The 11597-nt window shown below is 58.2% G+C and overlaps 1 protein-coding gene across 2 annotated transcripts in view; it reads right to left on the bottom strand.

The window, feature by feature from the left end:
- Positions 1–11597, bottom strand: part of FOXK1 (forkhead box K1) — a 53528-nt gene that overhangs the window by 6869 nt on the left and 35062 nt on the right. The window contains exons 3-8 of one of the 2 annotated variants that reach the window (XM_065923722.1): positions 3108–3303; positions 2613–2759; positions 1972–2165; positions 1411–1577; positions 1022–1306; positions 46–270 (exon numbers count right to left, since the gene is read on the bottom strand). In XM_065923722.1, coding sequence (XP_065779794.1) covers positions 46–270; positions 1022–1306; positions 1411–1577; positions 1972–2165; positions 2613–2759; positions 3108–3303 — 1214 coding nt within the window. The remainder of the gene's footprint in view (positions 1–45; positions 271–1021; positions 1307–1410; positions 1578–1971; positions 2166–2612; positions 2760–3107; positions 3304–11597) is intronic. The other variant, XM_065923723.1, reaches the window with a different exon arrangement.

Below are 11597 nucleotides of genomic sequence, written 5' to 3'. Positions count from 1 at the left end.
GGGCCGAGGGGGGCAGAGAGGGGGCCGCCCCAGGCGGGGCCTCACCGTAAGCGTTGCCGGGGAGGCTGCTGGTGGGGACGGCATGCTTGCCGTTCTGAGTGACGGCGCGGATTGGGAGGTGGTGCTGCCCCAGGCTCACTGGCGTGGCTGGCTGCAGGATGGCGACCGTGTGTCCCGGGACCCCTGGGGCCATCTGACTGGCCACCGTCTGGATCACCCGGCTGGCGGCGGGGATGGTGGCGAGTGCGATGGTGGGCTTCTCTTCCAGGCCTGTGGGGGCGGCGCGCATCAGAGCCACGGTCACAGCCCCACGGGGGTGCCCCCCACAGTCCCACAGCCTGGACACTGGGCAAAGACCTGGGTTCTCAGCACTCACTGATGGAATGTTTGGAAACAAGGGAAGTACAAGCCATAGGGTTTCAGGTAGAAATTTAAATACTGCATACTTTGACCAAAGCAAGTTTAATCTGAGAAAGCAAGCATATTGTTTGGAATGAAACGACTTGCACCTGGAGCTATAACCTAGCTTTCTCTCACCAAAATGTTGTTGTTAAGACGGGATCAGAAGGGACGTCACTGCTGGGATGAGCCGGCCGCCATCCCTAAGACGCTGCTTGATTTAGTGTTGGCTCCAGGGCCTCTGACAGCACGGCTCATGTTCCCAACAGTCACTGCATTAATCCCCTGGGATCCTGACTTCTAACTCAGGACTCCGTGACTCTCACTCTGAAGGACATCTAAGGAGCCCTCACTGGGGGGCTCCAATCTGAGGCCACACACCTAGTCCAGGGGCACCCGGCGCCCCAGATGCTGCTTGCGGGGAGTGGCATTTCAAAAGATGATCAGCGCTCCTTCATAGGAACATTCCCCCCAGAAAACAGGGGAAGGGACGAGAGGCGGCCCCACAGAGACACCCCGCCTGAGATGGCCTGAGCCCCATGGCCCAGGCTGACGACTCCGCCTTCTGAAGACCCACGAGACCCAGATGCGACCCACCAAGGTGACCGTACGGGCGGCTCACCTCTCGCCTCGCCGCCCAGGTCCAGCACAGCCGTGCCTGCCGCCTCGTGGGCGCCCCCTGCCGCAGCCTGGCTGGCAAGAATGTATCCGTTGGCGGAGCTGGCGGAGGTGGTGACCACCCTGAGCATGGTGACTGGGGGTGCCTGCTGCACCACATGGATGGCGTGGCCCGAGGGCTGCTGGGCCGTCACGATGGACGCCGGCATGTAGGCGACGGGCTTGGCCACCAAGCTGGGCGGCCGGGGCGGCACGGCCATGATCACCGGCTGGGCGCTGACCGGAGAGCCTGCAGAGGAGGGGCCGGGTCAGCGGGGCCCCGCACGCGCCCTGTTGGGGGGCTCGCAGCTCTGAGTCCTGGGACATCAGACGAGAGGGCGAGGCGAGGCTTACCGGGTGCGCTTTGGGAATAGCGGTACTCGGGAACAGAAGCTAACTTGGCCCCAAAGTCAGGGTCGTGTGGAGTGGGCGAGCCCTCCCGGGACAGGCACTCTGGAGTCTGCAGGCCACTGGAGCGTGGGGACATCAGCCCGGGGTGGGTGGGTGAGGCCGGGGCGCTCCTAGGAGACGGGGAGACAGGACTGTGGCAGTGAGTGCGCCCGGCTGCCGCCCGACCCTGATGCTCCTGTAGCCACAGCCGGCCGCCCGCCGCACGGACCACTGGCCATGATCCGGGGCCCAGCGAAGGCCACGACCAGCGCGTTCACCTCCGACAGGCCTGGCCAGGCCCCCGGGAAAGCGGCTTGTGCTTCTACATTAAGAACAGCAGCTTGCAAAAAAAAAAAAAAAAAGAACAGCAGCTTGCTGGGAACCGCCCCCCCGGACAAACTGACACCCGGAGAGCAGAGGTCATCATGGGGGTCCGGCCGACACCCCCTCCCTGCCTCTTGGGCCAAGCTGGTCTCTCCGAAAAAAGGTGAAGTGGTTTCACTGGCCGCAGCCGCGGGGGCTCACCTGGATGACAGCGGCCCAAAGGGGGTGCGGAAGCAGGAGACGCCCCGCTGCCTCCGTTTCCGGAACGCCTGCTCCACCAGCTTGGTCTCCGAGGCAGGGTCTATCCGCCAAAAGGACCCCTTCCCTGGCTCCTCCTGGGAGCGAGGGACCTTGATGAAGTAGCGGTTCAGTGAGAGGTTGTGGCGGATGGAGTTCTGTGGGCAGAGCGGGGAGTCACCGGTCACGGCAGGTGTGGGTCTGACCCACGCGGGGGCCTGGCCACCTGAGCTTGGGGTCAGGGCTGGAGGGGCCCCAAGCACAGAGTTGTCACAGCGGTTGTGCCTGTGAAAATTCGGCACGGACTCACAAGCAGCCCTTACAGAGAAGCCAAAACATTTAGGACAAGCTCTAGTCCAGGGGACGCCAGGTTCAGAACGTGTGCTGAACCAGCTAACACACTGGATGAAGGTCTTATGAATCTAAACAAGAAAGGGTTTGTGGAGAGCAGGGAGGCGTGTCTGCAAGGCCACACAGGAGCGCCCCGTGCCCTGAGCCTGGGGACATCTTCCTGTCTATGGGCTCCCAGGAGGGTCGATGTGGACTTCGGGGTGAGGTGGCGGGGGGTCACAGTGCATGGCCCCGGGGATCGGGAAGGGGCTCACCTGCCAGCCCTTGTCGGCCGTGCGGTAGTAAGGGTAATGCTTGGTGATGTGTGCGTAGATGCCGCTCAGGGTCAGCTGTCGGTCCTGTGCGGACGAGATGGCCTGCACGATGAGCTGAGCGTAGGAGTACGGCGGCTTCGACTCGTCCTGGGGGCGCAGACGAGGGGGTGAGCCGGGAGAGAGGCGTTTCCAATCCAGCCACCCCTCTCTAGCGAGGACACAGGTTCTCGGGGTGTCTGAGAACATCACCCCCACCTCCACCTGGGGGTTTAGACTAGGAGGAGCCAATTCTGCCTCATGTGGGAAAGTCAGGTTTGACTCTGAAATTTCTCACCTCCTCTGCAAACTGATTTAGGGATAGCTGTCTGATGGGAATGAACTAAGACTAAGCCGAGAGGTGAGAAGCCTGACGCCCTCCCGGAGGCCGTGGGGAGGCTCTGGAGCTGACCCGCCCGCGGACAGGACAAACGGGGCCCGGGGAGGGGGCAGGGACACCTGCGCCTGCCGGGCGCCGGCCAGCGCGCCCAGGGCTGAGACCTTGGGGCTGTCCCCTCCGGACGTGTCGGCCTGCTGCTCAGCGGCCCTCGCGGCGTACTCTGCGGCCAACTGCAGGTCGGAGGTCACGTTCTGGACGGAGCGGTAGCTGGAGGAGCCGGCCCCTCGGGGGCTGGCTGGGCAGGAGTTGGGGACACTGCGGAGAGAAAGGACACGTCCTGAGGTCCGACCCCGGACGGAGGTGGCCGCTATCCGGCCCTACGGGACGTCCGCGCTGCACCGAAGGGGCGCGTTGCGCTCACTCGGCCACACGGGGGCGCCCGAGGGGAGGCCGCGCGGAGACACGTGCTCGGCCGGTCCCCCCACCCCGCGCCCACGGCCCCGCGTTCCTCTCGGGTGGGAAACCGCGCGCCGGTCCGGGGGCGGCAAGCGGCGGGGCTCCCCCTCCGTGCCGCAGTGCTTTGGCGCAAAGGCCACCCAGCCCGCCCCGCCCGCCCCGCCCAGGGCTCCACCAACAGGCGTGGCCCGGTTCCTGCCTCGAACAAGCAGGCTGCGGTTGTCAAGCCGTGTGGAAAGTTTGATTTTGAAAATTGAAAGTATTCAGAGAAAACCGCCATAAACTCTAAAAGTGGGTCACAAACCCATGTATGAAGTGCCCCGAGCTGGGGGCTGACCAGAGCTCGGTGGTCACCGTCTCCTTCCACGCATCCCCAGCGCCCCCTGCATCCGCCTCACCTGCAGGGGGGCCTCCCAGCCCCACTCCCCACAGCCCCGGAGGGCGTCTCCCTTCACTGTCCACGGGACAAGATGCCCCCAACTCCCCCGTAAGTCAAGTTCATATGAAAGCCCTCTGTTCCAGTTTCCTGGACACACACGCAGAGCCTCCTCTCTGGCTGGGCTGCTGTCTTTGGCTTCCCTGCCCTGCTCCTCCAAGGTGGGGAGCCCTCTGTGGCTCCTAGGAGGGGCTCAAGAGATAGTTACTGATCTCAGGGAGGGATGAAGGAAAAAGCAAAACACTGTGTCTGAGAAAAAGGGGGCAGTTGATATTAATAATGAATTCCACTACCGCCACCCACTTTGGGGTTGGGAATCCCAGAAACCCAGGTGGGAATTTTCAGCAATCAGTCCCCTCTCAACTAGACTCCGCAAATACAGAGATAGGTTAAGTCCTGCGAGTACAGACACTTTAACCAACAATAATAAGCCAGCTGCTGAGAGGTAGGGAGCAGTAATAAAAGCAGCTCTTTCTGAATTTCATTTTGAACCAAACATACAAAACCCAAGCTTTTAAAGTAAGGTGGGAGGGGAGGGAAAGCGTCTTACTGGTAACACGTTTAGGCACTCAGCATCAGGTTTTCAAATGTGTCCATCGGGGGACCAAAGGGGGTTCAACTCGGATGGGGGTGGGGAGAGGGGGTTCCTGAAGAGTGTCTCCTAAGATGCTACAGGACCCGCCAGTGCAGAGGCGCCGGGGCATGGGCTCCAGTCCCAGACGGGTTCTGCACTGCTTTGGGCAACATCTGGTCCATGCTCTGACCACAGGGGCGAGAAGCGTCCCCCAGAAACATACCAGCGCCCAGCAGACAGATCAGGTAATGTCCAGTTTGGTGGGTGCGCAGGGCTCCATCTGGGAAAACCTTGCTGGCATCTGACCTGCGTGACCCACGGGGCATCCTGACCAGTGCAGACGGCAGACGGGACTCTGGGCTTGGGCACTGGGGTCCCCTGCCCGTCCCAAGTCCATACTTTGTAAAACATCTCAGAAGGTTTACATCGAACCCTCCAAAGGCAAAACCCAGAGGAAAGGCTGTCACCCCTCACAGAACAGTTTCCAGTGGAAACAGTGAACAGGCAGCAAGACTGGCTCTCCAGCGGGAGGGGAGGCTGGTGCTCACGGGGGGAAAGCTTCCTCAGGCACAGGGCACCGCTGATGCCGGAGGCCTGGGAGACTTGGCCTGGAGGACGTGTGTCCACGTGCACGGTTGCCCAGCCTCAAGAAGCCCCATTCAGTGTCCCCGCGGGCTGGCCTGGGCCCAGAGGGCTGTGCCTGGTACCCGGCCGCCCTGGGGTCATACGTCCAGGGGTGGGGGGTGGGGCAGAGCTGGCAGGCGAGCAGGACATCTCTGGGCGGAGAATGTGCAATTCAGAGATGACTGGAGGAACTGACCAACACACGGAGTGTCCCCCAAGGGAGTTTCCTAGTCCACGTCAAATCCCCTGACCATCGGCACAACAGGGAAGATTCACAGAGTAAACGCACAGGGCATCTCTAGACGGCACACGGCCGCTCAGGGGACAGTAACCAACACTTGTGACACTGGTCTCACTGTGCGGACAGGTGAGGAGGAAACGCCCAGCCCTGTGTCCCACAGGCGGGCAGTCTGATGATCTGAGGCTGAGGAACCGGAGTGAGGAGGTGCTGAGGGGCATGAGGACCCGGGGGCGTCGCCGGCCTGCAGAAGCCTCTTTCTTCAGCTCAGTCGTGTCCGACTCTGCGACCCCATGGACTCCAGCACGTCCAGCTTCTCTGTCCTTCACCAACTCCCGGAGCTCGCTCAAACTCATGTTCATTGAGTTGGTGATGCCATCCAACGATCTCATCCTCTGTTGTCCCCTTCTCCTCCCGCCTTCAATCTTCCCCAGCATCAGGGTCTTTTCCAATGAATTAGTTCACATCAGGTGGCCAAAGCATTGGAGCTTCAGCCTCAGCATCAGTCCTTCCAATGAATATTCAGGACTGATCTCCTTTAGGATGGACTGGTTGGATCTCCTTGCAGTCCAAGGAACTCTCAAGAGTCTTGTCCAACACCACAGCTCAAAGCACCAAATCTTCGGCGCTCAGCTTTGTGGTCCAACTCTCACGTGTGCACGACCACTAGAAAAACCACAGCCTTGACTAGACGGACCTTTGTTGGTAACGTCTCTGCTTTTTAATATGCTGTCTAGGTTGGTCATAACTTTCCTTCCAAGGAGTAAGCGTCTTTTAATTTCATGGCTGTAGTCACCATCTGCAGTGATTTTGGAGCCCGAGAAAACAAGTCTGTCACTGTTTCCACTGTTTCCCATCTATTTGTCATGGAGTGATGGGACCAGATGCTATCTACGATCTTCATTTTTGAATGTTGAGTTTTAAGCCAGCTTTTTCACTCGTCTCTTTCACTTTCATCAAGAGGCTCTTTAATTCCTCTTTGCTTTCTGTCATAAGGATGGTGTCATCTACATATCTGAGATTACTGATATTTCTCCCGGCAATCTGGATTCCAGCTTGTGCTTCATCCAGCCCAGCATTTCACATGATGTACTCTGCATATAAGTTAAGGAAGCAAGGTGACAATATACAGCCTTGACGTACTTCTTTCCCGATTTGGAACCAGTCCACTGTTCCATGTCCAATTCTAACTGTTGCTTCTTGACCTACATACAGGTTTCGCAGGAGGCAGGGCAGGTCCATCTCTTAAAGAATTTTCCACAGTTTGTTGTGACCCACAGAGTCAAAGGCTTTGGCGTAGTTTAGTAAAGCAGATGTTTTTCTGGAACTCTCTTGCTTTTTCTATGATCCAACGGATGTTGGCAATTTGATCTCTGGTTCCTCTGCCTTTTCTAAATCCAGCTTGAACATCTGGAATTTCTCAGTTCACATACTGTTGAAGCCTGGCTTGGAGAATTTTGAGCATTACTTTCCTAGCGTGCGAGATGACTGCAACTGTGTGGTAGTTTGAGCATTCTTTGGAATTGCCTTTCTTTGGGATGAGAACGAAAACTGACCTTTTCCAGTCCTGTGACCACTGCTGAGTTTTCCAAATTTGCTGGCATATTGAGGGCAGCACTTTCTCAGCATCATCTTTCAGGATTTGAAATACCTCAACTGGAATTCCATCACCTCCACTAGCTTTGTTCGTTGTGATGCTTCCTAAGGCCCACTTGGCTTCGAATTCCAGGATGTCTGGCTCTAGGTGAGTGATCACACCATCGTGGTTATCTGGGTCATTGAGATCTTTTTTGTATAGTTCTGTGTACTCTTGCCACCTCTCCTTAATATCGTCTGCTTCTATTAGATGTATAGGTCCTTTATTGTGCCCATCTTTGCATGAAATGTTCCCTTGGTATCTCTTGTTTTCTTGAAGAGATCTCTGTCTTTTAATTGCTGTTCTTAAAATCCTGTGGCTCAAGACCCTAATGAATATTGTAAACAAAATAATCAAAGCTCAGGGTTTGATGGCCTCAGCATAAGCCGTTTATAGATGTCTCAGAGAGGCGACGGGCTTCCCTGGGGGCTCAGCTGGTAAAGAATCCGCCTGCAATGCGGGAGACCTGGGTTCAATCCCTGGGATGGGAAGATCCCCTGGAGGAGGAGCAGGCTACCCACCCCAGTATTCTGGCCTGGAGAATTCCATGGACTGTATAGTCCATGGGGTTGCAAAGAATCAGACACCAGTGAGCGACTGTCAGTCACTCACTCACTCAGAGAGGTGACTTCAAACCAGACCGGCTGCTGAGCTGCCCACAAAACTAAGAAACTGCCAAGAGCCGCGTGGCTCTTGTGGGTGAACTGGTCAACCAAGGCCATGTTGAAACCGTCTAATGTGCAGCCACGAGCGATGCGGTGACAAGGGAAGGGGCAGAGAGAGGGACAGGAGGAAAAAAAGCGGCAGGACCCTCTGGGCTCCACAGCGCCCTTCCGGGGCGGGGTCGCAGTACTGACACCCATCAGATGAGCACTCTGCACGTTCACACCAAGAGGCCCCTGTAGACACGGCCTTCTCTCCAGGAGCCTCACTGAGGGGTTTGCACTTTCTGAAACATCTCTATTTTGTGTAGTGCGCACACAGTATTTCTGTAATCTGGGGGGAAAACAAAGAACAGGCCAAGAGAATTCACGGAGGCCGCTTTCTCAGAGCTCTCTTAAGCAGGTCTGGGCCCCCGAAAGAGAAACTGTGCTGTGAAACCTCGGGAAGTGACTGCAGAAGGGGGAGCTGGTGTCCCAGTGAGAACAGACCTCCCAGCGCCCCTCCCTCCTGGCAGGCAGGGGCCAGGTCCGGGTGGGGAGGGGGCCCCAGGCCTCCCTCTGCTCCTCCCCCTCGCTCTGCCTGCTTCCTGAACCACAGCTGTCATCTGGAAAGGAAGGGCCCCCGGGAGCAGGATGCCAGGCGGGCGTTGCCCCGAAGGCACACCCAGGAACACACGAGGCAGGATCTTTTCAGGGCCCCAGCGTCCCCCTGGAGACGGGACTGCAGCACCACAAGCCCAGACCACCTCTCGACAATTTACAGCCAAAAGGCCCCCTGGCACGGATTCCTGGAGAGGCAGGAAGAGAACCATAAAGAACATGGAAGGCCGCATGTTTCTGTGTCAATGAGCCAATTTTTATCTTTCTCCAGTTTCCAGATGGGGAGAGGGACCAGGTGGGTGTGGGGGTGCAGGGCGGGGGGACGGGGGTTGCGGTGAGGGCCACAGGTGCAAAGGCAGCCTCCTCTCCAGGTCATCGGGAGAACCGAGGAAATGCAGAGTAGATCACTCTCTGGTAGGATCCACAGTTTGCCAGAAACACAACAGCCTTCTAAGGCCCCATCCGAACTCAGAAGATGCAATGTTGCAGAGTGAGGAAGGACTGACTTTCCCGCCGCAGTGAAGCCGGAATGGACTGCGAGTTCAGGGTGACAAGCGGTGGGAACTGAGGCCGGTGGCTTAATGTTTATTTCATACAGGGTTCCGCTAACTTTGGACGAATTCCACAAAGCAGGTTACTTTTGGTTTTGTGATCTCTATATTAGAAAAATCAAGAAAGGCCTTTCTCGAGAAGTAGCTTCTCAAGTCTTGTGTGTTTAGACGTTCAGCCCTGTCGGACTCTTTGCGACCCCATGGACTGCAGCCCACCAGGCTTCTCTGTCCTTGGGACTCCCCAGGCAAGAATACCTGCGCAGGTTGCCATTTTCTCCTCCAGGGGATCTTCCCGACCCTGGGATCGAACCCAGGTCTCCCCCATTGCAGGCGGATTCTTTACTGTCTGAGCCACCAGTCGGCTGCTCTGTCGGTGCTGGCCCCCTTCTCGGGTTGAATTCCAGCAGTCTTCTTTAAACTGCAGCTTTAAGGATTAGTCTCTTTTTGTAACACCCAGAAAATGATTAGCCAATCGGTTCTTTCTTAAAGACACCAGTTCAGTGCAAAACGGGGAAAGAAAAAAAAGTCAACAAAACGCTGCTTAAGATAGCAGAACTTGTTTCAAAGAGAGTTCATTCATTTTCTGGGTGGAGTACTGCAGCTCCGGAAAAAAGCCGCCCACACCCGCCCCCGCCCGCCGGTAGGGAGGGGGGCGGGGCGGCGGGCGCCCCGAATGGTCCAGCCGCCACCTAGTCCTGGAGACGGCCTGCCCAGACCGAGCTCTCCGAGCCCCAGCAAGCGACCTACCCGGCTGCGGGCGCAGACGCGGCAAAGGAAGACGGTGGGGGAGAGGGAGCGGGGGGCACCCTACGGGGACCCCCGCGGCCGGGCCGCCGCCCACCTCCCCGGCGATCCGCGGAGACCTGGGGCGCAGGGAGGGGCTGGGAAAGAGGGGGCAGCTGTTTGTAAACACGCCGGCCCCGCCCTGCTCCTGCGGCGGGGCGGGAGCAAGGAGATCCGGGCAGCAAAACCTCAAGGGCCCCTGAGGTTTCCAGCGCGCAGTCGACTCCGCAGCGCGCGGAGACAAGCGGATGTAAACAGAAATCCTTCCCTGTGACACGTAGAGGCCAAGCGTGCGGGCGCCCGTCTCAAAGCTACCGCCTTCCCGCAAAGACGTTCCACCCCGTGCTGCCCGCCCCGCCCCTCCGCTCCCTGCAGCCCCTCTCCGATCCCGCTCACAGCCCTGCCCCGCCCCCCATTTCTGCTCCGGGAACCCCTTCTACCCTAACCCTGGCCCCTCTCTAGAGCCGCCGTCTCCCCCAGGCACACAGGCCTGCACACTCGCGGGGTGGCTACCTCAGCTCGATCTGCTGACCGCTGCTTTTATTCAAACTGTTCCTGGGATTTATATTTATTCTTTGAAGCTCCCCAAGTACAAACCAAATCACTTTCTGTTCGTAAAAGCCGTCGATGTGGCTGGATCGTAGTTCACAGCCCTGTGCCAGTCTGAGCTGGTTTTGGCGGACGTGCAAGGGCCTCGGAGCGCGGTCGCACCCGGCTGGGGTCAGGCCCGTGGGCTCCCGGCGGCGCGGGGCACGGGTCTGGCCGGCGTCCCCGCCGCTGCCCCGAGGTGCTGCGTGGTGAAGGTGTCAGAGCAGAGCTTCGGTGCCAGCTCCCCGCGCTATGCACACCACACAGGGCACCCGTTTGCAGTGTACGACTCTGGCGTTTTTAGTGTCCGGAGTGGTGTGACCACCATCTCGCTCCACAACACGGCCATTACCCCAGAGAGAAACCCAGGACAGGGAGCCGGCACTCCCTTAAACCTCCCGAGTCCCTGGTAACTGCTGTCTACTCCTTCCTCTGAGGCTGTGCCTATTCTGGACATCGCCCGTCCACGGAACCACACAGCGCGTGGTCTCCTGCGGAGTGGTTCCTTTCCTCCTGCACCACGTTTTCAGGGGTCACCCACGCTGCACCGGGTGCCAGCACCTGGTTCCTTTTTATTCCAAGCAACACTCCACACCGTGGTTGTAACAGTTTCCCTCCACTCAGCAGCTGATGGACATCTGAGTTGTCTCCATTTTGGAGGCGGCTCTGAATAACACTGCCCTGAACCCCGCAGGACGAGTTTCCACGGAGACCTCACGACCCAGTGCCTAGCTGGGCGGTTGAGGTAAACCCTTTAATGTTTTGGAGAACTGCCAGACTGTTTCCCAAAGTGGTTGCTCCGTTTTACGACACATAATTTTTTTTATCGGTGCATAAATTATAGATGTATGAGTGCCAGAGCATTTTCACAGCATAACTTCATCATGAACTCAAGCGGAGCCCTCGCGTTTTAGGTTGTTCTCAGGGCAGATGTCAGAAAGGACAGGGAGGTGAGGTGGTACATTTTGGGTTTGAGAACAGAGCCATTGCTGGAAACCTGAAAAGAGCTTAGGACAGAACCAGCCTCGTGAATCCCTAAGGACTAAATAAAACAGCGCAGGTGCAGGGGCTGAGCGGCGGCCCGGCCCACAACAGGCCTCACTCACTGCTCCTCCCTGTCATCCCGGACCACTGTGGTCTTAGAGGGTGGGCTTTGTCGGCAGAGAAGACACGGGCCGGGGAGGCTGCAGAGACCTGCCCCCGGGTCTCCCACCAACTGGAGATGCGGCCAGAACCAGAACTGGGGTCCCAGACCTGAGTTCTGGGCTGTGACATTTCAAAGGCATCCCTGAGCTCTCTCCCCAAGAGAAACACGCCTGCTCCGGCTCGGGAGGGAACTGACTCCAGGCAGCTCAGTGCAAATGACTCCCAGCTGGTGACAGACACAGTGGTGGGGGGGGGGGGGGGGGGACACAGGGCACCCGTGAGGCCGGCAACCATGCTGAGATGAACCGACCTGAG

This window comes from Muntiacus reevesi, chromosome 2 (assembly GCF_963930625.1).
Source record: "Muntiacus reevesi chromosome 2, mMunRee1.1, whole genome shotgun sequence".
In the NCBI taxonomy this organism is placed as follows: domain Eukaryota; kingdom Metazoa; phylum Chordata; class Mammalia; order Artiodactyla; family Cervidae; genus Muntiacus; species Muntiacus reevesi.
This window is presented reverse-complemented; position numbering and strand designations above follow the sequence as displayed.